Source organism: Sorex araneus, chromosome 4 (assembly GCF_027595985.1).
Source record: "Sorex araneus isolate mSorAra2 chromosome 4, mSorAra2.pri, whole genome shotgun sequence".
Taxonomy (NCBI): Eukaryota; Metazoa; Chordata; class Mammalia; order Eulipotyphla; family Soricidae; genus Sorex; species Sorex araneus.
Genome location: NC_073305.1, coordinates 205,758,077 through 205,783,863, shown reverse-complemented (window position 1 = coordinate 205,783,863; position 25,787 = coordinate 205,758,077). Strand labels below are relative to the sequence as shown.

General features: G+C 59.4%; 4 protein-coding genes across 4 annotated transcripts; 3 read left to right on the top strand and 1 right to left on the bottom strand.

Annotated features, from left to right (window-relative positions):
• Positions 1 to 124: 124 nt before the first annotated feature.
• On the top strand, positions 125 to 6,993 carry GDPD3 (glycerophosphodiester phosphodiesterase domain containing 3). The gene is made up of 10 exons (XM_004615941.2): positions 125 to 485; positions 813 to 855; positions 991 to 1,126; positions 1,206 to 1,251; positions 1,343 to 1,461; positions 1,751 to 1,840; positions 2,073 to 2,206; positions 3,432 to 3,491; positions 3,596 to 3,647; positions 6,706 to 6,993. Exons 1-10 carry the CDS (start codon positions 347 to 349, stop codon positions 6,838 to 6,840), a joined length of 954 nt encoding a protein of 317 aa, XP_004615998.1. The 5' UTR covers positions 125 to 346; the 3' UTR covers positions 6,841 to 6,993.
• A 1,069-nt stretch (positions 6,994 to 8,062) lies between these two features.
• Positions 8,063 to 11,276, top strand: YPEL3 (yippee like 3; the record flags this gene model as incomplete). Its single annotated transcript, XM_055136790.1, has 5 exons — positions 8,063 to 8,287; positions 8,943 to 9,125; positions 9,217 to 9,260; positions 9,436 to 9,544; positions 10,792 to 11,276. Coding segments are annotated over 5 exons (651 nt in total), but the record flags the coding sequence as incomplete, so codon positions are not given.
• Positions 11,277 to 12,417: 1,141 nt separating this feature from the next.
• Positions 12,418 to 16,744, top strand: TBX6 (T-box transcription factor 6). The gene is made up of 8 exons (XM_004615847.2): positions 12,418 to 12,612; positions 12,700 to 12,934; positions 13,827 to 14,094; positions 14,191 to 14,337; positions 14,415 to 14,485; positions 15,794 to 15,867; positions 15,947 to 16,097; positions 16,186 to 16,744. Exons 1-8 carry the CDS (start codon positions 12,495 to 12,497, stop codon positions 16,397 to 16,399), a joined length of 1,278 nt encoding a protein of 425 aa, XP_004615904.2. The 5' UTR covers positions 12,418 to 12,494; the 3' UTR covers positions 16,400 to 16,744.
• Positions 16,745 to 17,056: 312 nt separating this feature from the next.
• PPP4C (protein phosphatase 4 catalytic subunit) lies at positions 17,057 to 25,498 on the bottom strand. Its single transcript, XM_004615848.2, has 9 exons — positions 25,369 to 25,498; positions 24,992 to 25,157; positions 20,171 to 20,222; positions 19,187 to 19,237; positions 18,980 to 19,081; positions 18,539 to 18,712; positions 18,326 to 18,452; positions 17,574 to 17,763; positions 17,057 to 17,475 (listed from the first exon to the last, which is right to left on the bottom strand). The coding sequence occupies exons 2-9, from the start codon at positions 25,087 to 25,089 to the stop codon at positions 17,346 to 17,348; spliced, it is 924 nt and encodes a 307-aa protein (XP_004615905.1). The 5' UTR covers positions 25,090 to 25,157; positions 25,369 to 25,498; the 3' UTR covers positions 17,057 to 17,345.
• Between the last annotated feature and the right edge of the window lie 289 nt (positions 25,499 to 25,787).

Sequence of the window (25,787 nt, the reverse complement as noted above, 5' to 3'; positions counted from 1 at the left end):
AGGCGGGGACAGTGAGTGCCATAGCCACACGCGCCATTGGGCATAGGTCAGGGTGGGTCAGCCCTGTGGGGGGGCCAGGGGAGGGGCCTAACCACCCCAGGGCAGTGAAGGGAAGGGTAGTGGGGTCTGAGGCTGGAGCTTCCTGGCCCGGCACCTGCTCCCACCCCATCCCCAGCTCAGCCCTGCAGCCTGGCTCAGTGCCAGCAGCAGGCTCAGCAGGTCCCCAGGGTGTGGTGACTGGCCAGTGGGGAGGCAGCTCATCGACCAGCAGCCAGCACTGCAGAGCTGTGGCGCGTGCGGCGGCCGCCGGGCAGAGGGCAGCCGGGGCCCAGCGGGGCGAGCACCCATGAGTCCTCTGCTCTACTACGCCGTGCCCGCCCTGGGCAGCTACGTCATGGTCTCCATCTTCTTCCTGCGCCGGCCCCGCCTGCTGCATGCCCCCCACGACCCAGCCTTCAGACCCCGCCTGGCGGCCCACCGAGGAGGTCAGCTGGGATGGGGTGAGGGGAGTGAGCCGGGGTGGGAAGAGGGGGATGCGAGGGGGCAGAGGGGCTGGGGAGCTGGCTCGGGGCTGAGCACGTGCTTTGCACATGGGGGACCTGGGACCCTGAGCACCCCTGAGAGTAACCGTGAGCTCCGCGCACAAAGCCAGGTATAGCCCCTGCACACTTCCTGGTGTGGCCCCAAAAGCCCACTAAAAAAAAAAGGGCAGAGACTCAAGCAGGAGGGTGAGGCGCAGGCAGCACTGAGAACAGTCGGGAGGAGGAGGCAGGGGGAGGGTGCGGAGGGGTCGCAGTCCGCTGTCCCCACAGGCTCTGGAGAGCGGCTGGAGAACACCCTGGAGGCCATGGAGAAGTGAGTGTGTGCGGCACGCCCAGGCTAGTGGGTGCACCTGCTTCCTGCTGGGACTCTGCCCCACATCCCCCCCAGACCTCCTCCTCCCCATGGTCCTGCCCCACCCCTGCACCCGACTCACCTCTGCCCCCTTAGCTCCATGGCCCAGCGGGCAGACCTCCTGGAGCTGGACTGCTGCCTGACTCGGGACGGCGTGGTGGTGGTGTCCCATGATGAGAACCTGTCCCGCCAGTCGGGCCTGAACAGGGATGTGGCCAGCCTGGACTTCAAGGTGGGCCTCACCCTGGTGTCCCCAAAGTCTGGCCCCGCCTCCAGCGGGCTCCCGTGACACGTGCTGCCTTGGCCCGCAGGACCTGCCGCTGTACAAGGAGGAGCTGGAGGTGTACTTCTCCCCAGGTGAGACAGGGCCGGCCCTGCCCCTGCCCGGGGTCCCTGCCCCCCCCCGGAGCCCCCCCCAGTCCTTCTCAGACTCCTCTCCCACCCCCAGGTCGTGTCGCTCATGGCTCGGACCGCCGCATGGTGAGCCTGGAGGAGCTGTTCCAGAGGTTCCCGCGGACGCCCATGTCGGTGGAGGTCAAGGCGGACAATGAGGAGCTCATCCACAAGGTGCTGCTGGGGAGGCTGGCACGATAGCACAGTGGGAGGGCGTTTGCCTTGCACACAGCCGACCTGGGTTCGATTCCCAGCATCCCACATGGTCCCCGGGCACCCCCTGGGCTCCTGCACTCAGGAGTGATTCCTGAGTGCATGAGCCAGGAGTAACCCCTGTGCATCGCTGGGTGTGACCCAAAAAGCAAATAAAGCAAAAAAAAAAAAAAAAAAAAACCACAAGGTGCTGCTGGGAGCGGGGGTGGGGCCACGGCTGTGAGGGGCGACCTGACTCCTGCTCCCCCAGATCGCGGACCTGGTGAGGCATTTTAACCGCAACGAGATCACCGTGTGGGCCTCGGAGAAGAGCTCGGTCATGAAGAAGTGCAAGGCCGCTGTGAGTCCTCCCCGCCCCGCATCCGGAGGGCTCCCAGGGGGCTTCTCAGGACCCCTGGGAAGTGGGGGAATATGTTCACGCTAAGGCTGGTGGGCACGAGGAGGTCCCCCACTGGGGGCCGAGATGTGATGTCTCTGCTGCTGGTACTAGTCTGGCTAGCAACATCCGGAACAGTCTTCCCTGCGCCTCGGCCCCATCTCTGCTCCGCCTAGTGGCTGTCCCTTCCCCACAGAACCCGCAGATGCCCTTCTCCTTCACCATGAGCCGAGGATTCTGGGTGCTGCTGCTTTATTACCTGGGGCTGCTGCCCTTCATCCCCATCCCGGAGACCTTCCTCCTCTGCTTCCTGCCCAGCATCATCAACAGGTACAGCCCGGCTGGGTCTGTCCCTCTCCTTTCCCCCAGGCCCTGGGGACACACACTCTGTCACTCCCCAGGCATCTAGAGGGACGTGTTTCTCATGAACGCTGAGGGACCAGCCACCTGAAATGGATGTAGATGCTTGAACTTGGAGTTTTAGGATGCAGGTTCCTTCATTCATGCATCCAACAAATACTTCCTCTGGTCTTAGCTACCTAGTAACTAAACCCGTGTTAGTGGTGGTGGGGGTGGGGCAGCCCTTCCCCCCAGGAGGCCTGGAGGAAGACATCATTGTCTGCCCCTTTCTGTCTGAAAAAGTGTTTCCAAGGGGACACGTGGAAAGACAAAGTAACAGCTTTAACAACCACAGAGAGTCAGAACCTGGGAACTTTATCAGCTCTCAGACCTGACCCTCCTGTGCTCTCGATGCTCTCAGAGAGTTCTGTTTCCCAGGTCTTTTTTTTTTTTCTTTTTGGGTCACACCCGGCGATGCACAGGGGTTACTCCTGGCTCTGCACTCAGGAATTACCCTGGTGATGCTCAGGGGACCGTATGGGATGCCGGGAATCAAACCCGGGTCGGCTGCATGCAAGGCAAACACCCTACCCACTGTGCTATCGCTCCAGCCCCTGTTTCCCAGTTCTTTGAGCTTCTCCCTGTCCTCACAGAAGCTCCCAGATGGACCCCCCAACTCCGTGCTACAGAGACCCCCTGCCCTACAGAACTCTGTCGGGGGTGGGGGGGATCGGATCTTCCGTATATAGCCTTTAGCTTCTTGGAGATGTACCCTGCAGCTCCTCCCGGAGGTAGAGGGACACAGCTGTGCCATTCCCCGTAGAGAAATGAAAGCTCAGAAAGGTTCTGGAATTTTCCAGGGACACACAATTGGGGGCCCAGGTCTGCCCCCAACAGCCTTGGGCTGTTGTAAAGTCACCCTTGACCTGGGCAGGGAGGCAGGGAGGGACCAGTCAAACAAACACTGTCAGGCCAGGTCCACCCACGAGGGCCTCCAGATGGTGTGTCCAGCCTGGTCTAGGTTCTGTGCTAGACCCGCCAGGAATTTGAGGGGTAAGGTACACCCCAAGAATACGAATCAAGGCCAGGGGAGAAAGGACTCCAGAAACAATGGGGATTTGTTCCTTTGGTCAGTTGCAGAGGCTTATGTGTGTGTGGGGGGGTGGGGGGGGTTCCCCACTAACTGGTGTCATCTCCTCCCCTCACCTCTCTGCAGGACCTATTTCCCCTTCTCCTGCTCCGTGCTGAACCGGCTGGCAGCTGTGCTTTCCAGACGGTGAGGCGGGCAGGGTGGCCGGGGGTTCGCCCACTGGGGCCTGCCACTGCCCTCCTCCTGTGGCCCACTCAGCTGGGCCTTTGCCACCTGTGTCTCACTCCCAGGATCATCATGCGGAAGAGCCTGATCCAGCACCTGGAGCAGCGAGGGATACAGGTGAGGGGTCCTCAGCTCCTCGGGAGGGGCTGGCCCTGCACCCCCGCTGCTGACTGGGGGGCGGGGGGGGCTTCTTGAGGAGGTCGCCAGTGGGTCTTGGTTTCTGAACCTGTAAAATGGGGACCTAGGCATAGTTGCTCCCCAGGGAGGTACAAGGGATAAACTAGGCACAATGAGGTCCCCGGGGGCCCAACTCTCCCCACTCCCGGAGAAGAAGCTGGCGCAGCCCCGAGGAGAGTGACCTTCTCGGGGAGCCCAGGGAGACAGCGTGGGGGGACAGGAGTGGGGAGCTGGCTTCAGGAGGGGCAAGGAAAGGCCACTGTGCAGGATGCCAGGCTGGCAGAGGGGGCTGAGGAGCGGCTGCCGGAAGCTGCGCTGGGGACTTGAGAAGGTGGCAGAGGCTGAGGGGACAGCCATGCCCCTCAGGAAGGAGCAGACCTGGACTTTCATTTGGGGGATGCGGGGTTTGGGTCACATCTGATGGCACTCAGGGATCACTCCTGCCAGGGCTCAGGAGACCATTTGGGGTGCCAGGCATGGAACCAGGGTTGGCCATGTGCAAGTACAAGCACCCTACCATCTCTCTGGCCTGGCCTAAACTTTTGCTACTTAATTTTTTGCTTGGTGGTGCCAAGGATCGAACCCAGGGCCTCACACCGACAAGGCTAGTGCTGTACACTGGGTACACTCCTGGCTCTAACTTGGACTTAAACTCAAAGGGAAGGGGAGTTTCTGAGAGGCTCAGAGCAGGGAATTAAGGCTTAGCAGGGCCATTCCAGCCACCAAGTGGAGAAGGGCTAGTGGGCCCCACGTTCAATATGACTTGAGCTCCAGTGACAGCCAGGTCATTGTTGGGCTGTTGGGGAGATGGGGACACAAGGATGACAACTCTTTTCAGGGTCAGCCGTCCCACCTACTCTCCGGGGCAGGACTGTCACTGTCATAGTCAGGTAGGACAGTGTGAGGGGCCAGAACAATATTACAGTGGGGATGCACCTGCCTTGCATGAGTCCAACTCAGGCTTGATCCCCGGCACCCCATATGGACCCCCCAAGCCCCAACAGAAATGATCCCGGAGCACCACTAGGTGCCCCAAACACCGAAGAAAAACCAACAGAAACGTGTGAGCCAGAGACTTGCACAGGCCACACTCACCACCTGCACTGTGTGTCACAGAGAGGGGTGGGCTGCGGGCACTGGCGTGCCAGTCACCCTCCCACAGCCACCCTCTGGGACCGGCAGCGCCAAGGTGATCACCAGTGCTCCCCCTGATATCTCTACCATGGCCACCTGGGGGTCAACATCATGCTGTCATTGCACAGGTCGGGGGCCACCTGAGGCAGTGGTATCTGTTTCCATCTCACACATTCCACAAGCTTCAGTAACCTCGAGAATGTAGGCACTGGTGAAATCATTTGGAAATAATGAGTTTGGAATCATTTTTACCGTGTTTTTTTTTTTTTTTTTTTGGTTTTTGGGTCACACCCGGCGATGCACAGGGGTTACTCCTGGCTCATGCACTCAGGAATTACCCCTGGCGGTGCTCGGGGCACCATATGGAATGCTGGGAATCAAACCCGGGTCAGCTGCGTGCAAGGCAAATGCCCTACCCTCTGTGCTACCGCTCCAGCCCCTCATTTTTACCGTTTTTGAACAGAAGTTTATGTAACAATAGCAAAGGATCACCTGGCATCGCTCAGGGGCCAGTTCTGTGCTTGGGGACCATGCGGTGCCCGGGATAGGATTCAGGCCTCTGTGTGCATAGCACGCCCTCAGTCCTGACCCCTCTCTCTCTGGCCTAATAGATGTGTTTGAAAATAACCCGTTTTGGGGGCCGCACACATGTGCGGCCTCTCCACAGCTGTACAAGCGACCACAGATTGGGTTTTCAAGCCTGCAATTATCTAATATCTGGAAGAAATCTCCCTGGACTTCTTGTTAAAGTACAGAAATTCAAAACCGCGCGGCCGCTACCGCGGCCGCGCAACCTTATTTGTCTTCACAGTAGGTCTGAATCTAGTGGGGTACTCCTAACAACAATGGTGAGGTTTGTGTTGAAATATTGAATGTAACCAAAGTAAACAGAATGTAAAAATGAAACTTATCAGTTACAAGGTAGGGGGTGGGGGGGCGGGATGGGAGGTGTACTGTGTGGGTTTTTTTTTTTTTTTTTTTTTTTGGTGGTGGTATATGGGCACTGGTGAAGGGATGGTTGTTTCAGCATTGTATAACTGAGATCTAAGCCCAAAAGCATTGTAATCTTCCACACGGTGATTTAATAAAATAAAATAAAATTATAATTAAAAAAAAAAAAAGAAAATAACCCGTTTTGGGGGCTGGAGCAATAGCACAGCGGGTAGGGCGTTTGCCTTGCACGTGGCCAACCCAGGTTCGATTCCCAGCATCCCATATGGTCCCCCAAGCACTGCCAGGAGTAATTCCTGAGTGCATGAGTCAGAATAACCCCTGTGCATCACCAGGTGTGACCCAAAAAGAAAGAAAAAAAAAAGAAAAGAACCCGTTTGGGGGCTGGAGTGATAGTACAGCAGGTGGGGCAGTTGCCTTGCATGTGACTAACCCAGGTTTGATCCCCAGCACCCCGTATGGTCCCCTCATTCCCTCCAGGAGTAAGCCTGGAGCACTGGTGGGTTTGCCCCCCTGCCAATACACAAATAAATAGTAATTAGTTTGCAGGTGGGGGTGATGGCTCAAAGGACTGCACGTGAGCCCTAGGCTCAAACCATGGCATTGTGCGATTCTCCAGGCACCACCAAGTGTGGTCCCCCAAATAAAAATAAGGAATTGGTTTGCGAAGTCCAGACTGGCAGTACAGCGGGTAGTGACAGTACCGTGATAGTCCCCAAGCCTGCCAGGAGTGATTCCTGAGCACAGAGCCAGGAGTAACCCCTGAGCTGGGGTGGCCCCCAAACAAAACAAACAAACAAAAAAAGAATTGCAGCAGTCAGTTCCAGCAATTCATTTCAGGAAACCTCCTAATGAGCATGCACAACTCTCCAGGACAAGGTTCTGGAAATAAGCCCCTTCCCTCTGCCTGCAGGTGGTTTTCTGGTGCCTTAATGAAGAATCGGATTTTGAAGCTGCTTTCAACCTGGGGGCCACAGGCGTCATAACTGATTATCCCACCGCCCTGAGGCGCTACCTGGACAGCCATGAAGCCGCCTCCCATGCTTGAACCCTCTAAGCTCATCCTCGCCAATCTCTTCCCAAATAAATATTTTCTTTTCAGTCATCCTTGTGCTTGGGGTTGGCTCCTTAGGAGCCCGGGAAGCCGTCAGGTCAGAGGAGAAAATAACCTAGGGCCAGAATCTGGGGCCCTCAGCAGCCTGACCCACTGGTTCTACCACATTCCAGACCCAAAGTAATGCCACACCCGGTGCCAACCTGGCCTCCTCTCCTCGGGAATATCCCTGCCCCTTCAGAGACACACATTGATAATGATTCTTCTACCGGGGGCATCAAGAGCCCCAGGCAGCCAGCAAGAGTCTTGGCTTGCCCCCTCCCCCTCCCGGCCAGGCCCCTCCCCAGGCTGCTGAGACTGGGCACAGTTTTAGGAGCCCATTTGCTACTTCAGCCATTCCAGCCTTCTAGCCCCCCACCCGCTCACCAGTTCCCTACTCTAGGCTCCCCCATTACTCAGCCCTAGCCAGCGCTGCTATTGCACCATTTCAGGAAATCAGGGAACCTTTCCTGATCTGGAGCCAACTGCAGGAAACCAGCCTAGCATGGCAGGTGTAGGAGCAGGCCATGAAAACAATGACATTCAGAGTAAGGGGGAGGGGCAACCCACGAAAGGTCCCTAACCCAGCCTGGGTTAGGGAGACAGCCCGAGAGGCTGCCTGGAGGAGGTGATGCTCAACAGTGGGGAGTGGCTCCCATGGTCTAACCAGATGAATACTGCGGATTTTATTCCAAGAATCAGTCCCTATGGCAAAGACACGACGTCGGATCCAAGAATCCCCACTTTGCTTCTTCCCCAGCTCCATCACCCCAAGACAGTGTCAGATCGCGTGCAATCTCCATGCGATTTTCTTCACCCACTCCGCTTCTTCTCCAGCTCCATCACCCCAGGAGAACTGTCACTCGGGTGTCAGTTCCCTGGTCAGATGCGAACAGTCCCACAGGCGCGGCTACCGCTGGTTAACGCAGATGGTTAGGACTGCTGGGCCATGCGTCCAGTCCCGGGCGCCTTCTGACCCCAGATCAGGGCGATACTTAGCTCTTGGCGCCTGCAAGGCCCTGCAAGGGGGCCGCGGCGGCGAGCGGGCGGGCCGGGCGCCGGGCGCCGGGGCCCAGGACCGGCGGCCGGGGGGCTGGGTGGCCGCAGCCGCATTTCCGGGCCGGCCGGGGCCGGGAGCAGGGGGAAGGGCGGCGGGGCCTGCGCTGGCCCGGCGTGACGCGCCCCCTCATTTGCATGCTGCGCGCCGATTGGCCCAGGCGGCCTCCGGGATCAGCGCCGGCCCCCTCCCCCTCCCGCCGCAGCGGCGGCAGCAGCTGGTCTCGGTGTAAACAAGTCGCGGCGGCTGCGAACCCGGGCCGGGGGGGACGGCGCCCACCAGGAGCGCCCCCCACTCCCAGGCCAGGCCACCCCGGCGGACCGGGCCCCCGCGCGCCCAGGCGAGGTGAGGCTCGCGTCGTCAGGGCTGCACGCCGCCCCGCGCCCCCGCCCCGCCAGCGAGGACTGCCCCTTACCCAGGCGCCCCCCTGCCCCCCACCCCCGCGCCCCAGGTGTGCCCCGGGGTCTCAGGTAAGGCTCCTCGATGCAGGTAAGAGACCCTCGGCCGAGACGAGGCCTCAGCGCCACCAGGGAAGAGCCCCTCCCCTCCTAGGTGGCACTCCACCTTCGGTGAGGCCTCCTGCCTTGTCCAGCTCCGAACCCGTTCCCAGGGGACCTCCCTGCCACCTCGCCACCCCAGGCAGTTCAGAGGATGCCCCCGGAACCATCCAGTCCCTCATCCTCTGGGGTCCCCAAAGCCGGGACCTGACAGTTTTTGCCCCCCACCCCTCCCCAGAGCCCCTTCCTCCCGCTTCATAGCCAGGTGAGGGGCTAAGGCCCCAAGCAGGTGTATGGCTCAGCCAGGGCTCCTTCTAGCCTCAGTTTCCCCGTTGAAGCAACTTGTAGCCTCTCAGTGTGAGTTAAAACTGAGCCACCTCTAGCCCCTGGAGATGCTGCTGGCTCTTGGGGGAAGGAGCCAGCAGCCAAGTGTGACCCACAGCGTCCTGGTGGCCCCGGGTGTGCCTGCGCGTGTGCCTGACTGGCCCTCCCTCCCCCGGCAGGCACTGGGCTCCCTCTGCTCCCCGTGGGCCGCTCCCCGGGTGGGGCCACTGCCCCCGGCCCCCGCCATGGTGCGGATTTCAAAGCCCAAGACGTTTCAGGCCTACTTGGATGATTGTCACCGGAGGTATAGCTGTGCCCACTGCCGTGCTCACCTGGCCAACCACGACGACCTCATCTCCAAGGTGAGCAGCAGGCTGGGTCGGGAAGGGAGGCTGGAGGGGTGGCGGGCGGCCCCCACCCCTGATCCCTCGCCTCTCTCTCTCCCTCCTCCAGTCCTTCCAGGGCAGTCAGGGGCGGGCCTACCTCTTCAACTCCGTGTGAGTATCCTGCCTCCCTTTCCTGCTCATGGTGACCCCAGGTGGAGACTCCCAGAGTCCCTGGTTCAGACAGGAAAGGGGGCTCGTCCTTTTCTTGGAATGCTAAGGACAGACACGGCTAGAGAGGGCTTGGTGATGGCCGGATCCTCCCTGGGACTGCCCCATGTCCCTGCAGGGTGAACGTGGGCTGTGGACCGGCCGAGGAGCGGGTGCTGCTGACAGGCCTCCATGCTGTCGCTGACATCCACTGCGAGAACTGCAAGACCACTTTGGGCTGGAAATATGTGAGTCGGTGACTTCTGACCCCAGGCTAGCCTTTGACCTGACCTCACATCACCTGCTCACAGCAGTCATCTGGTAATCTTTCAGGGTCTTTGAGCCCACCTCACCTGAGTCATGCTGTCTTACCGTGCCCCTGACCGTGGCCTCTTCTCTGGGAGGCCTTCGCAGCTTTTCTCTGAACCCCTCCCTCTCCTTGGGGCCTCCCCATGCTAGCAATAAGGATGTCATCAGAGGGGAGAGTCACTTACTGAGTGTTCCTGCACCAGGACTCATTCAGTCATTACAACAAATCCTGCAGGTTGAGTCTGTTATTACCTTTGTCTTGAAGAAAAAAAGGCCCAGAGATGGTAGGAAACTTCTCTGTAAATCACACATGGTTAGTGATAGAATAATAACTGAATCCTATTTTTTTCCCCTTGGACCCCCAACGATTATTCCCCTTGGACCCCCACAGGGACAGCGAGGGTCCTTGGGCCTCCTTTTCTGTTGCCCTCATTGTCCGGCTGCTGTCCGGGTCCGATTTCACTGCCCGAGTTTCCTTCCCTTAGTTGGCAGTGAAGGATAAAGCTACCACCTGGCACCTAAGATTGTTACAGGATCAGATTAGAGGTGGCAGAGGAAGATGCTCTTGGGAAACCAGGATCAGGATTCTGCAAGGCACCGTGGTGCTTCTGGAAGGTAGATGTCCCAGGAGAGATTGGCAGGCAGTTCGGACCTGAGTTCACCTCGGGCCCTGCCGCAAACCCACCTTGGGTCCCGGGGCAGAGCACTTGGTCTCTCCATAAAGCGAAGAGGTGACTTAATCCAGAACATTTGCAGGCCCAGGCAGCCACTGTGCTGTGCAGAGGGGCGACATGGATCTGGGGAGGGGGCAGTCTGGCGCCGACCGGAGCCACAGGGGCTGCCTGGAGTCTAGCCTTCTGAATTTATCATTATGCAACTCGGCTGGCCAAACCAAACATGAGTGGAGGCCTAAACTGGCCCCGAGGCTATCAGTTTGTAATCCTGAATCTTTTAGAAACTTCCGCAGCCACTCTGTTGGAGCCAGCATTAAAAAGTACCCATGACTCAGTGTGTCAGGCCCTGTTGGTGAGAAGCCGGCCCGCTGCTGCCACCTCTGGGTCTGTGTGCAGTGGCTTGGCTTCTCCGGGTGAGTTTCTGCAATGTGTACAGTCATCTCCTCTCCCCAGCCACGGTCCTTCTCAGGAAGGTCCTTGCTGCAGGAATGACGGCCTCCCTCTCCTTTCAGGAACAGGCCTTTGAAAGCAGCCAGAAGTACAAAGAGGGGAAGTACATCATTGAACTCAACCACATGATCAAAGACAACGGCTGGGACTGACCCCTGACCCTGCTGCATGTGGCTGCAGCCCCGGCCTGGCCGCCAGGGGGCGCCACTGGCCTCCCTCCGCCTTTGAAGGGAGCTCTGGACCCTCGGGGTCCCTGCAGAGGAAGGATCCAGCTCCTGTACAAATATTTTATTGCATGCACTGTGACCTTGGGGGGAGATCAGAAGGTGGACAACACCCCCGAACCTCCCTACGATCTGGCTGGCTTGGATCTCATTTTAAACTCCCTGTCCCTCCTGCCCTGTAGATGGCCTGTGTGCTGCTCTCTTGGTCCCAGTGCACCCGCTACCCCGTGAACTTCTCCCACCAGCCCCACTTCCCCCACCGTGTGTCTGCTCCCCTTGTTCTGTAGCGTTTGTACATAATAAAACAATGGAGTGGAGAGAGAGAGAGTGTGCCGGGTCCCGTGGAATCGGGGGAAGCGGGGATTCAAATGCAGATTCCTGCCTCTGTAGACCAGGGGCAGGGCAAGGGGTGGGTCTAAGCCGGTGCCCATGCCCCTGGACCTTGCCACGGCCACCTTCTCCAGGACCCACAGGCCTCACTCCCTGCTCGCAGTCTGCCCACTGGGGCCCCAGTCTTCACAACCTCAGTGCTTTGCTGCCCCCTAAGGGCGGCTCTCCTGGGAGGCACCTGCCAGCCCTTGGTCCAGGGATTACTTCCAAGGTGCTGAAGCGGCCCCAGGGCGCCTCTCCGGCTCCTTCCCAAGCCTTGGCGCTGGGCCTGCTGGGAAGTGTAGTTCTCAGCGTCAGACCTGGGGACGCCTGGCGCGGGCATCTCTAAGCCTCTATGAGACTTGACCGGAGTGAAGTTTTTTTTGTTTTTTTCAGACTGGACTGGGAACTGAGAAGGATTTCAGGGCTCAGGGCTGGACTGTGGTGGTTTTTGGGTTTTTTTTTTGGCTTTTTGGGTTACACCTGGCAACGCTCAGGGGTTACTCCTGGCTCTGCACTCAGAAATTACTCCTGGCACTGAGAAGACTATATGGGATGCTGGGGATCGAACCCGGGTTGGACGTGTGTAAGGCAAACGCCCTCCCCTCAATATCACTCTGGCTGGACTGGAATCTTCAAGGTCCCCAGGGCCTGCCCCGCCAGCCTGCTCACTCCCTGCAGTTACGCTTCAGCCAAGTCCCATCCTCCAAATGAAGTGCGGGAGGATGGGGGGGGGTCACCTGCCAGAAGTCTGGGGCACTGGCCACAGGACTGACTGCAACCATCATCCCAGGGGCCAGACCCCGCCCCTAGCCTATCCCTAGCTGGGCTCCCCCTCTGCCTCCGTGGGAACGGGGACCAGCTGGCCGGAAGCGCCAAACTGCGTCCCTGTGGAGCCCCTGGGGATCAATCAGGCCGAGGAGTTAATTATGTAATGAGGGGGCAGGGGGTCGAGGCTAATGAAGCCTGTGGGGGGAGGGGGGAGGGGAAGGTACCCAGGGATCCGGCCTCCTCTTGGACCCCTTCCAGGCCCCAGGGGTCTCCACCTCAGCCCAACTCTAGGGCCCCAGAGAGGGAGGGGCTGTGATCCCGGGCCTGGAAGGGGCTGAGCTGTGAGCTATAAAGGGGGCATCGCTCAGCACCAGGCAGCCTGCGCTGTGCTCCACAGGACCATGTATCACCCACGAGAGTTGTACCCTGCTTTGGGGACGGGCTACCGCCTGGGCCCCCCTCAGTCAGCTGCAGAGTCCGGCTTCCCACCCACCCTGGCAGAGGGCTACCGCTACCCAGGTGAGTCCCAGGAGCGGTGCCTGGTGGAGTGGGGGGGGGGAAGGGGGTACTTTGGCGGGCCGGGCGTTCATTCTCCCTCATCTCCAGATCTGGACCCCCCAAAACTGGATTGCTTCCTCTCCGGGATCGAGGTGCCTCCCCGTGCCCTGGCTGCGCCCCCACCTCTGCCCTCTCTGCCCCCAGCCCTGGGCACTGAGCAGGGCCCCCCCGCCCCAGAGGCCCTGCACTCGCTCCCTGGAGTCAGCCTGAGCCTGGAGAACCGAGAGCTGTGGAAAGAGTTCAGCTCCGTGGGGACCGAGATGATCATTACCAAAGCCGGCAGGTGAGGTCCAGGGAAGGGCTTTCTTGGAAAACGGGGAATTCTCAATGACGGGGCTGGATTGCGGTGGTTCTTGGAGGGGGGGGCTAGAGCTCTGCTTGAGCTCAGAATGTGACTAGATCAGGGATCCATTGTGGCACAGGTCAAGGGCCAAGGGTCATTCTATGGAGTGCACAGTTGGTTTAGGGACCAACTATGGTGAGGGTCCCAGGCCCGCCTGCTCAGGTCAGACAGAGGGGATCAGAGGTCAGTCTGTGGCCGGAGTTAAGGTTCCAACTACAGCTCCCGTGTCAAGAGCCAGCCAGCGAGCAGCATGGGAGAAATCCGGCCAGAACTGTGTCCCGGGTTCTGGTGGGGGCCGGGATATGCCGGTGTGGGCCTTTATCCTGGCAGATTAAAGGCAGGAAGGCTTTTCCTCAGAAGCACCTTTGACGGGGGCCGCAGTGATGGTAGAGTGAGCAGGGCACTTGCCTTACGCACAGCCAACTCAGGTTAGATCCCCGGCACCCCATATGGCCCCCAAACTCCACCAGGAGGATCCCTGCGTGCAGAGCCAGGAGTAAGCCCTGAGCTCTGTTGGGTGCGCTCCCCCTGCCCCGCCTCCCCACCAGCAGCTACATTGTGGCACTGATCAAATGAGGAGATCAGGGTGGCAGCAGGGGGCTCCATCATCATTTCAGGGAGGGTTTGGGGGGCCATGGAAAGCGAGTCACCAAATTTGAGGAGCCAGAGTTGGCAGCGCCTGCCGTGTGACCGCGGTGAGAGCACCTGTCGGTCGTCTCGCTGGAACCGGGCGGCGTGGAGTGCATCCTCCACCACCTTCTGCCAGCCAGGCCAGCCCCGGGCTCTGCCCCCTGGCGAGTGCCGTCCCCCCCTCCCCGCCTCCCCTGTCCAGGCGTATGTTCCCTGCCTGCCGAGTCTCCGTCACGGGCCTGGACCCCGAGGCCCGCTACCTGTTTCTCCTGGACGTGCTCCCGGTGGATGGGGCCCGCTACCGCTGGCAGGGCCGGCGCTGGGAGCCCAGTGGCAAGGCCGAGCCCCGCTTGCCTGACCGTGTCTACATTCACCCCGACTCTCCTGCCACTGGGGCCCACTGGATGCGACAGCCCGTGTCCTTCCATCGTGTCAAACTCACCAATAGCACCCTGGACCCGCACGGCCATGTGAGGCCCCGGCTGGGTCCCGGCAGGGGGGTGGGGGGTAGGGGAAGAGGGGGGCAGGGCCAAGGGCCAGCAGTCACTGGCCTCTCCTCCCGCCAGCTGATCCTACACTCCATGCACAAGTACCAGCCCCGGATCCACCTGGTGCGGGCCGCCCAGCTCTGCAGCCAGCACTGGGGCGGCGTGGCCTCCTTCCGCTTCCCTGAGACCACGTTCATCTCCGTGACCGCCTATCAGAACCCACGGGTGAGTGGCCCTGCGTCGGGGGCGATGGGCTTGGGGCTGGCCACGCCGCACTGTTAATCCTGGATCTCTACTCCCAGATCACACAGCTGAAGATCGCTGCCAACCCCTTTGCCAAGGGCTTCCGGGAGAATGGCAGAAACTGTAAGAGGTGGGTGTTGTTCGTATGGTGTTCGTTCAGCAAGTATGTGTGGCGGGGGTCGTAGGGTTGGGCCACACCCGGCTGTGATCAGGGCTTACTCCTGGCTCTGTGCTCAGGGATCACTTCCGGGGGACCTTATGTGGTGGGGGTGACTGGGATCAGCCACCTGAGGGAACTTTTGCTGCTGATAAGCTCTCCCTGGCTTCCTCAGCGAGTATTTGTGCATTGTCCACCGTGCGCCAGGCACTGTGCTCAATGCCAGCCACACAGTGGCATGTAAAAAGTGACTTAGCACCTGCTGTTTACCAGCACTGCTCTGGGCACTGGAGAGCTGCTGACCATCAAGCCATACCTAAGGCCTGATCTTCTCGGAGCTGGTCCTCCAGTGGGGAGGGGGACCTATTCAGTCAGAGGGACGGGTTCTAGAGAAAAGGAAGAAAGGAATAGAGGAAAGACAGAAAATGAGTTACTGGGGCCGGAGTGATAGTAGCGGGTAGAGCGTTTGCCTTGCAGGTGGCCCACCTGGGTTCAATCCCCACATACATCCCATATGGTCCCCAAGCACCACCAGGAGTGATTCCTGAGTGCAGAGCCAGGAGTGACCCCTGGGCATCACTCGGTATGGCCCAAATAAAATTTTTTTCTAAGTGAGATATGGGGCAGGAGGCCTGGAAAGGACTCGTTGGGGACATTGGGGATGAACCTTAAGGATCTGTGCAACCTTAAGGAATCGTGGGGAGTCGGGAACACCATGCCAGGGAGGGGACACAGCACAAGCAGTGTGAGGGGCAAGGTGAGAGGCAAGTGGAGGGGAAGAGATGGGCGCCAGATGATGCCGGCTGGTAAAAATGGGCCTGGGCCCTCGGAGCTTCCCTCAGGCACATCTTGCCAAGACTAGCGAGGTGGGGAGCAGGTGCTGTGGACTCAGGACTTCCCGGTGGGAGTGTGGGAGTGATGCTGGGACCGAGACAAGAATGGGTTAAGGGGAAAGGCGGTAACCCACTGCAGCGTGGTGCCAGCGTAGAGAGGCAGAGGAAGCAAGGTGGCAAGTGGTGAGATCAGATTAGGCACTGGCTTGTCCCATCGATTTTTCAACGTAATTGAAAACCATTGGAAAGCTTTGAGTGAGGAATCAGTGCTGGATCTGCCACTTGCTAGCTGTTTCATTCTCTTTAGTGTCACCTGTAAAATGGGTATAATAATGGAACCCACCTGAGGGTCCTTGGGAGGTGCCATGCCTAGCACCTGGAACATGCTATCCTCATCATCATCATCACCACCATCATCATCATCATCATCATCATCGTTATTCCCCAGGGAGCGAGATGCCCGTGTGAAGAGGAAACTGCGGGCTGCAGAGACGTCAGCCACAGAGGCCTATGGGAGTGGAGGTGAATGTCATCCCGCTGGTGACAGGCCCGGGTTGAGAGGCTGGTCCTCCTTGGCCCAACCTTTCCCTCATCTCCCCAGATGCACCAGGTGGTCCGTGCGACTCCACCCTGGGCGATGTCCGGGAGGCGGAGGCGGAGCAGCCCCCAGCGCCCTGCGGAGGGGCCAGCGCGGAGGCCTACCTCCTGCACCCCGCAGCCTTCCACGGGGCCCCGGGGCACCTTCCCAGCAGGCAAGTGGTCCTCCACTGGTGGGGGGGGGGATGCAGGCTGTTTAGGGAGGGGGTCCCCCGTCCTGTTCTGATGACTCTCTCTTCCTAGGACCCCCAGCTTCCCTGAGGCGCCAGATTCGGGGCGCCCTGCCCCCTACTCAACTGCCTTCCTGGAGCTGCAGCCTGGGCCGGGGGGCTCAGGATACCCGGCCGCTGCACCCCCAGCCCCCTTTGCGTCACATTTCCTCCAAGGGGGTCCCTTCCCCCTGCCCTACCCTGGCCCTGGGGGTTACCTGGATGTGAGTACCAAACCCATGTACTGAGCTATTGTTGGGGGGCTCTGTCTCCCTTCTACCACAAACCTCCAGTTCCCTTCCCTGGGGCCTGTTGCCCCCACTTCTCCTCGCCCCATCCCCCACGCCAAATGGCTGCCCTGAGCCTCCCCCACCCCTACTTCACACTTTGATTTTACTCCCACCCCCCTCTGGCTTCAAAGCTGGGGCTAATCTGCTGGGGGCAGCTTCCCCTTCTCGGCTCTCACCTCTGTGTGAATGGGGGGAGGCTCTGGCCAAATGGGGCTCCACTCAGCACTCCCCCCTCCCGGCTGCACCCCGGGGCTCTCCCTCCTGGCCCCAGTTCTGTTCTCAGCACCAGAGTATTTTGGTTAATAAAACTCCGTAGCCTGGGTGGTCTGGAAACACTGTGAGAGAGAACGCTGGGGTCCCGGCAGGGCTGCGGGGGCCGAAGGTGTGTCTGTCTGCAGACTGGGCCGCACCGGGGCCTCTTCCCGGCTCTGGGCCTTGTGCGCGCATCAATCCACACCCTGGGGTTCCTCTGCAGGAACATGGTTGAAACTGATGTCCTCCGGCTGCCGCAGGGTCGCCAGCCCTCTGCTGGGGCGAGGGGGGGGCTCGGAGACACCCCAGGCCCCGGGCAGCATCGATGCCCATCCCAGATTCAGTTGGACACAAACCCAGACACCATTTTTCTTCTTTTATTAGAATTTTTTTCTTTTTTTTTTTTCTCAAAATTTTTATCTAAAAACAAACCAAAAAAAAAAAAAAAGGAGAAAAAGAAAAAAAAATTATTGGAAACTTCATGGTTCAAGTGGGGAGAAAGGAGAGGAGGAACACGGAGCGGGGGCTCCGAGCCTCTCTGAGCAAGTCCTCACCCTCGCAGCCGCTCCCCCCCGGCCCGGCCTCCGTGTGGAGAAGAGCAGTCACAGTGGTCCGAGGGCCGGCGGGGCAGGAAGGGGTGGGGCCGAGGGGGTCACAGGAAATAGTCGGCCACAGGCTTCTTGGAGGGGATACCCCGTGTTTCTTGGGGAGCAGCCTCGAAGATGATGAAATCTTTCTGAAGATGCTCGTCCAGCTCCAAGATGGCGGCCACATTCCCACAGCTGGAAGTGGGGGGGCGGTGTCAGAGGCTGGTCGACCCCCCCACCCGCCATTCCCACAGCTGGCTGGGTCCACCCCGCCCCCCGGGCCCAGAGCTCACCGGTAGCAGTAGTTAGGCGCTGACCACACCGTGAGCACTGTCTCGTTGAAGTGCCACTTGTACCCTTCCATTACCAGCTGGTGGGCGCGGCAGATCATATCAATGTCGTTGGCCGCATTGAACTGAGCCACCACGTCGCTCCCGAACAGGTAGCCGGCCCCCCTCGGGCTCACGCCCCAGCCTGTGGTGTCTGAAGGAAACATGGTTAGGGGGCTGGGGGGATGAGGCCAGGATGTCCCCAACTTTCTCTGGTTATCCCTCCCCCTCCTTCTGGCCCACGGGTCGGGGGGGCCCAGGGGGCAGAGTCTAGGGCTGACTGGTCTTGGGGGAGCTGGTGAACAATGGGGGACACAACTTCCCAAGGATAATTTCCTGCATGGGGAATCACTTCCTGTCTAGAATAATCACGTCACAGGCAGGGGTGACAGGCTCACAGCCACCACCTGAGGCATGGCTGTGTGGAATCCTAGCTCTGCTGCAGAGCAGCTGAGAACCCCCAGATGGAGCAGTCCTGGGGGCCAGCCTGGCCGGAACCTGACCTCTGCCCTGCCGCTGACAGGTGCTCCCGTCCCTCCACTCGGGGCCGATTCTGACCTGACAACTTCTGAGCCACGACTATCCCAGCCCCTCTGAGCACAGAGCCCCTCTGACGCTCTGCTCTTCCCCAAACCCTGCAAGGACCTTGCTTCAACCACAGGACACGCCCGGTCTCTTGTCCACTAAGGGCAGAGCCGCCTGCCCGCTGCCCTCACCTTCAGGGTCGGACCACAGCAGGTCACACATGGGCCCGTCGTGAGGCACCTCCTGCTTCCGGTCAATTGTCCGAATCTGGTCCAGGGTCTGGATGGAGGGCGAGAGGCCCCCGTGCACGCAGAAGATCTGCAGAGAACAGGAAGGGAGGGCAGGGGAGCTGCGGCCAGCGCCAGCGCCAGCCCTCCTGGCCCGTGGCCTGCCGGCCGGCCTACCTTGCCGTCAATGATCGCCGACAGGCTGAGGTAGTCAAAGATCTCAGTGCAGTAGCGCCACACGGTCACCGAGCCATACTTGCGCAGACACTCGTCATAGAAGCCGTAGACCTGGGTGATCTGGCGGCTCTCGTGGTTGCCCCGGATCAGGGTGATGCGGTCGGGATAGCGGACCTGGGGGCCGCCGCCGAGTCAGGGGTGGGGGCTCGGCTCTGCCCCCTCTCCTGCCAGCCCTCCCAGGACTCCATCACCTTCCCACTCACCTCCCTCCCGACCGCTCTCGCACCCCAGTGGACTCAAGCCCTGCCCCCTCCTGGACACCTGCCCCCGGGGGCTAAGCGGGACACCCCCCTGCTCAAGGGCAGCTGTTAGAGTTGGGGTGGCCGGGAGGAAGGGAGGGAAGGACGCAGACGACCGGGCCGAGAGCCCAAAGGTGCCCACCTTCAGTGCCAGCAAGAGGAGGAACGTTTCAACACTGTAGAAACCTCGATCCACAAAGTCCCCCATGAAGAGGTAGTTGGTCTCAGGGACGTCACCCCCCACCTGGGGAGAGAGAGAAGGGGATGTCTGCTCCGTCGGCCCAGGGGTGATTCTGTCTCCGGGCCTCGAAGCTCCGCTCTGGGTGAAGGGTCTCTTCCCCACACTCACTCTGAACAGCTCCTTGAGGTCATAGAATTGTCCATGGATGTCGCCACACACCTGGCAAGGAAAAAGGCTGGTCAGAACTCGGGCCTAGTGCCGGAGCGAAAGTACAGCAGGGAAAGCGTTGGCCTTGCATGCAGCTGACCGGGTTCAATCCCCGGCATCCCATACAGTTCCCCGAGCACTGCCAGGAGTGATTCCTAAGTGCAGAGCCTGGAGTAACCCCTAAGCACCAACGGGTGTGGCCCCAAACCCATCCCCGCCCAAAGACAAAGACAAAGTCAAGACTGTCCTTCCGTACAGCCACACCGCAGCAGACCTGTTGCTCCGGGCTGACCCTACACTTCTCAGGGCCAAAACTCCCTCCCACCCCCAGCTCCTGATGTACCTCCCTCTCCCGCACAGGATGACGGTGATTCTGAGGGCAAGAGGAAGAGCCTGGTCTCTGGGGCTAGACCCACACCCAGAGGATCCAGCCCCCTTCTCTCCCGCTTCAAAGAACTCGGAACAGGGAGATGGGCAGATGCCATGCATGGTCAAGAACTGAAGTCTGACCCTCAGCACCGCATGCACAACCCCCCCCCCCCCAGCCCCAGCACTGCCAGATACAGCCCTGGTGGTCCCTAGGCCCCAGATCGCAGCTGACCGAGATCACTGGGAGTGGACCCCAGCCCCAAGTACTGCTATTATTATCTGGCAGACACCCCACTCCCCAAGAAAAATACTCAGAGTTGGAGAGACAGTACAGGAGTTAAGACACTTGCCCGAGGCCCTGGTTTAACCCCCAAGCACAGAGCCTGGAGCAGCCCGAGCATGTGGGTGTGCCCCCTCCACGCCCAAAAAACCCCCAGACTCAGAAGGAGATGGAGATTAACTCATGTTTGAGCGCCTGCTGTGCACCCATGCAGTCTATTTTCCTGCGCTGTAGAATTCAGCACTTTCCCCTGCATCCTTCCTGAGGCAAGGGCCGAGGCGGCCAGTGGTACTCACTGTGACCGGCGAGTCCACCCTCTGCACGTTGCTCTCCTCCACCAGGATCTCCCTGCAGACAGAAGGCCAGGGTCACAGTCATGCCGCCAGGCCCAGCTCCTGAGTTTTCTTTGGGTCAAGGGAGGATACAGGAGACCCCTAAGCCTGCAGGGGCAGGAGCGAGGCTGTCCATGGCCTCCTCCATGTCCTCTCTCCCCTAGCACACAGCGCTTGCAGGCTGGCCCTACAGGCTGGCCAGCAGCTGCGCCTTCAGGGCAGTCTGCTGTAGAAGCAGGCCTCTGCGCTTCTGCCTTTCCTTGCAGTGCACTCTAACAGAGCAACCGCCGAGGAAACTGCTGTCAGTTCCAGAGAGCCAATTTGAGCAGAACGATGCATTGTGATTTCGTCCTCTCCCACGGCAGGAGAGAACAGTCCAGTTCCTAGCATGTGCCAGGCCTGGATGTGCAGACACACTCAGAAGCAAGCAGCCGAGTCCTGCCTTTAAGCACAGAAGCTGGTCGCTGCCGCCCCCCGGACCTGACAGGGCGGCCTGGCTCCTTCGAGGAGCTTTCCATCAGGAGAGGCACTGCCCAGCCAGCTCATCTGCCTGCCGGGATTCACCCAAGGCCCAGCTTCTCACCGTTTCTCGCAGCATGTCACCGGCCTGCTCACTCCTCCAACATCACCCAAGAGTCTGGGAGAGAGGCCGGATGACAGAGCAGGGGCCTGGCTCGTGCGAGTTTGATTCCAGGCACTGACTGTCCCAGCCCAGCACCACCAGGGGGTGGCCCAGAGGACCACAGGGCCCAGCACTTAAGGGAGTGGCCACGAGCCCCTAAGAATTATTGAATGTGACCCCCCCTTAAAAGAAAAAAGAAGGGGGTCCTGCCGGGATGTAGCTCAGCTCAGGAAAGCATCCGCCTTACGCGTGAGATGCTGGGTTTGATGCCTAGTGGCACACACAGAGAACAAAGGCGGGAAGAGCCCTGCTCCTCAATCAGAGATCCGTGTGATTTCAAAGACCCCGAGAGGGGCTGGAGCGATAGCACAGCGGGTAGGGCGTTTGCCTTGCACACGGCCGACCCGGGTTCGATTCCCAGTATCCCATATGGTCCCTTGAGCACCACTAGGAGTAATTCCTGAGTGCAGAGCCAGGAGTAACCCCTGTGCAACGCCAGGTGTGACCCAAAAAGCAAAAAAAAAAAAAAAAAAGATTCAAAGACCCCGAGAGGGGGGGCTGAAGGGATAGCACAGTGGGTAGGGTGTTTGCCTTACATGTGGCTAACCCAGGTTCCATTCCCAGCATCCCATAGGGTCCCCTAAGCATTGCCAGGAGTAATTCCTGAGTGCAGAGCCAGGAGTAACCCCTGAGCATCACTGGGTGTGAACCCCCCCCCAAAGTAAAAATAAATAAATAAATAAATAAATAAAAGACTCCGAGAGGCGGGGCCGGAGCGACAGTATAGCGGGAAGGGTGTTGGCCTTGCACATGCCCAACCCGGCTTGATCCCTGGCATCCCAACACCCTCTGCTTTGTAAGCACACAAGTGTTTAGTCCATGCACTCCATTCTCGGCAGTCTGAAGGGTTTGAGTCCACATCGCCTCACCTGGGGCCCCTTGGCCAGGTCAAGGCCAGGCGTGAGTGTAGGTTCACCCTCATTATCAGGCCCGGCACAACAGATGCCAACTCAGGCCGTGGGTGTCACCTAACGGCAACCCGGTGTCTGCTGGGCGGTCTTGTCCCCAGCTCACCCATTCACACAAACAAGGGTGCATCCAGTCCTGGTTCCAAAGCCCACCTTCCCTCCAACGGCCTTGAAGACAGTGGGAACACATCCACTTTTTGTTTTGCTTTTTGCTTTTGGGGTCACACCCAGCAGTGTCTGGGGCTTACCTGACTTTGCACCCAGGGATCACTCCTGGTGGGGCTTCGGGGACCACATGGGATGCTGGGGGGTCAAACCTAGGTCGGTCGCATGCAAGGCAAGTGCCCTGCCTGCTGTACTATCAGTCTGGCCCCAAACATGTGTTTTCTGGGGCTCTTTCTTCTTTGTGAAACATGCAGAAAGCTATGGAGACCACCCGTATAAACCGCAGCTCTGAAAACCCCACTGTGCTATCGGCGTGAGTATCAGCATCGCCACAGATGCAGGCCCCAGGGAGACTTCAGATTCACGGAGAGGGGCCCAAGAGCACAGCGGGCCCGGCACTTGCCATCCACGCACCCAACCTGAGTTTGTGTCGCAGCACTCCGTATGGTCCCCCGAGTGCTGCCAGAAGTGATCCCTGAGCACAGAGCCAAAGACAGACCTGCACAGCCGGGTAGACTCCCCCCTCCCCCAACTCCTGCCAAGAAAGACTTGCAGGCAGAAAGAATAGTGCCTGTGCTGGAGCGACAGCACAGCGGGTAGGGCGTCTGCCTTGCAAGAGGCTGACCCGGGTTCAATTCCCAGCATCCCATAGGGTCCCCTGAGCACTGCCAGGAGTAATTCCTGAGTGCAGAGCCAGGAGTTACCCCTGAGCATCGCCGGGTGTGACCCAAAAAGAAAAAAAATAATAAAGAAATGGTGCCAAGCAGCACTGCTGCACATTCCTAAAAATGTGATTAAGACTGAGGGCGCACTTGGCCAGAGCAGTAGTGTAGTAAGTTGCTCACTTGGCTCAAAGCTGACCAGGTTTCATCCCTGGCACCACATATGGTTCCCTGATTCCTGCCAAGAGTGCTGAGTGTAGAGCCAAGAGTAAGCCCTAAGGATTGCCAGGTGTGGCCACCCCCCCCCAAAAAAAAGTGAGGATACATAAAGAAACATAGTAAAGGAAAGCAAATGCCCAGTGGCAACAGAAACTGAGAACTTGGGAGTGACACTAAGGTGGGTAGGGTGCCTGCCTTGCACCTGACCGACACAGGTTTGATACCCAGAACCCCATTTGGTTCCCTGAGCACGGAAGAAGTGATCTGTGAGCTCAGAGTAATCATTGAGCACCTCCGGTGTGCACACCCCCTCGCCCCCAAATCCTGAGAATTGGTGCTCTTGGAGAGGGAGGAAGAGGACACTGGGACACTGGAGGAGGGGACAGTGCCGGAATGTTTTATGCATGAAACCTCACCATTATAGTTTTGTAAACCATGATGCCTAAAAAAAATTTTTTTTTTAAAAAAAAGAAGATTGTGACACAGAAATTACTAAAAACATCTTGGGGTTTGCTGGAAATTTCCTGGAGCTGGCAAAACATGGAAGAGCCATGGGGCTAGAGTGACAGCAAAGAGGCGGTGTGCTTGCCTTAGACGTGGCCAACCCGAGCTTGATCCCAGCACTCCTTTCGATCCCCGAAGCCCCACTAGGAATGAGTCCTGAGAACCGCCAGGTGTGGCCCGAAAACAAAAACAAAAACAAAACCCACCAAAAACACATGAAAGAGTCAACAAGAATGCATACAAACAGGCCTGTCTGTCTGGGTATGTAGAACATGTAGGTATACATGTGATTTTGGTACAGAGGATTGGACCCAAGCCTCATACATATGAGGCATGTGCTGTACGAACAATCTGTACCACTGGTCCCAGATGATCATTTTAAGAGGTTTTTGCAGGACTGGAGTAATAGTACAGTGGGCAAGGCGCTTGTCTTGAACTCAGCCCACTTGGGTGCAACCCCCAGCATTCCCTACGGCCCCATGACCACCGCCAAGAGTGACTTCTGAGTGCAGAGCCTGATGCAATCCCTAAGCATCACTGGGTGAGGCCACCCTCCACCAAAAAAAGGTCTTTGCCTGTTCACCAAGCCCCCTTAGGACCTGTGTGACTGCTTAAAACCTGTCTACAGAGGGGCAAAGCCAAAGAACTTGATGGCCCCAATTTCAGAATCCTGCTCTGAAATTCCTGCCAAGTCACCATGATCCAAGGAGTCAGGCTTCCTGTTGGATAATATGGTGCAAATAATAGCTCGAAGTATCAAGCCTGCTAACAGCAGTGTGCGGGGGAATACACGCAGGTCACTCGGCTGGCTCTTTCTCCACACTGCTCCAGCTTACCCGAAGCCAGAGCCAAACAACTCCTCAGAAGGAAGGAAGAGGTCTGTTCCACATACTCACACCTGCAGGGGGTCTCCCCACCTGCCAGCCCCATCCACCGCACCCAATAACCTCAGTCCGCATCAGTCAGCCCCGTGAGCAGCCCCGCCACCAGAGGATGACGGGCACTTCAGTCACCTCCCGCACCAATCTACACGCACTGTTCCCCTCCCATTGCCAACAAAGACCCTGAGTGTCCCAGACCCCACGAATGCCGGTACATCAAGTGGCCACACTCAAATTCTAGCTCGTGCCACTCCGTTCCAAAGCTTGTGGTTTTGAGCTGTTCCATCAGCCTATTCCCAGACGTGACACCCGCTCAGTTCCTCGGTTCCCGCAGGGAACAGAGCGGGGGATCCAAATTTCTGGCATTATGAACCCCACAAAACTGGCTCTGGACTCCCTCCCTTTCCTGCTGGTGACACCAAACGGGGTCTTCACCGTGAAAATGGGGGCAATGTCAGCCCTATCTAAGAGTTGTCGTGAGGGCTAGCACTTTTCCTTAAACCAGAGTCTTGGGCACTTCCCGCCTGAATTTTTGTTCTTGGTGGCACACTCCCGTTACCGTCTCTGTCTTCAAGGCCCGCCCCCCACGGCCCAGGTCGGTTCCTCTAGACAGCCTTGTGGGTCCTCCCGACGGGACCATGCCCTGCGCTCCCCTAAGTACTTTCTAGAACTCAGACTCCACAGGACACGGACCACCCACGACTGGCCGCGCCTGAGACCGGCCCCGCGGGGTCCGCTCTGCGTCAGGCCCCGGCCCCGCTCACCTGGCCTTGGCGCACAGGGCCTTGACTTCGCTCTCCTTGATGAGCTCGCAGCGTCGCAGCTGCTCGATCTGCCGGTCCAGGTCGCTGATCTCCGCCATGGCCCACCCCCCCCACGGCGCGGGTCAGAGCCGGGGCCTCCGCCCCCTCCGCGCCGCACAGGGGTCTCCTGGGAAAAGCGAAGCCGGGCCGGGATCAGAGGGCGGCGGGGAGGGGGGGGAACTCGATTCTGGAGCGGACCCGCCCCCCCCCTCGCCTCCCTTCACATCAGCCTCCAGAGCCCCCCGCGTCCTCAGACCCTGGCCGCTCCCCGCCAACTCCCATCGAACCCCGCGGCCCCGCGCTGGCGACGGTGGCCTGGAGGGGCCCCACACGCTCACCGCCGCTGCGACTCCGGCTCCGGATCTCCGGCTCCCTGCCTGCCTCCACCACTCCGCTTCGGGCCGCCGCCACCGCCGCTTCTACTTCCGGCCCCGCCGCGGAAGCAAAGGGCGTCAGTTCCGCCGCGCGCCGGACGTGACGTCATACACGCAGCCCCGCCCGTGCCGCGCCCTTAGCCCCGCCTCCCAGGCCCGGAGACTGGTGCCCGCGGGAGGAAACGCGGGGCCGGCTCCCGGTTCCGGCGCGGGTTCCAGCGCGTCCCCTGGGCTCTGCGAGAGACCCCGGCGCGGCCCGTTCGCGGCCCACGGGGGAGCGCTAGCCGGAGCCGGGCAGCTCCTTGTCAGCTGATGTTACGCATTTCCTTTGCCCGTTTTCGCCGAGGGTCCTGGTGGTCTCCGCGATCGGAGTGAGCAGAATT

Coding starts and splice junctions, on each gene's coding strand:
- PPP4C (XM_004615848.2), bottom strand. CDS start 25,089: ATGGCGGAGATCAGCGACCTGGACCGGCAGATCGAGCAGCTGCGACGC. Junction 18,453..18,538: donor CGGCGATCATTGACGGCAAG/GTAGGCCGGCCG, acceptor TGTTCTCTGCAG/ATCTTCTGCGTGCACGGGGG. Junction 17,764..18,325: donor GCTGTGGTCCGACCCTGAAG/GTGAGGGCAGCG, acceptor TGTTTCCTTCAG/ACACCACAGGCTGGGGCGTG.
- TBX6 (XM_004615847.2), top strand. CDS start 12,495: ATGTATCACCCACGAGAGTTGTACCCTGCTTTGGGGACGGGCTACCGC. Junction 12,613..12,699: donor AGAGGGCTACCGCTACCCAG/GTGAGTCCCAGG, acceptor CCTCATCTCCAG/ATCTGGACCCCCCAAAACTG. Junction 12,935..13,826: donor ATCATTACCAAAGCCGGCAG/GTGAGGTCCAGG, acceptor TCCCCTGTCCAG/GCGTATGTTCCCTGCCTGCC.
- GDPD3 (XM_004615941.2), top strand. CDS start 347: ATGAGTCCTCTGCTCTACTACGCCGTGCCCGCCCTGGGCAGCTACGTC. Junction 1,252..1,342: donor GGAGGTGTACTTCTCCCCAG/GTGAGACAGGGC, acceptor TCCCACCCCCAG/GTCGTGTCGCTCATGGCTCG. Junction 2,207..3,431: donor CTGCCCAGCATCATCAACAG/GTACAGCCCGGC, acceptor ACCTCTCTGCAG/GACCTATTTCCCCTTCTCCT.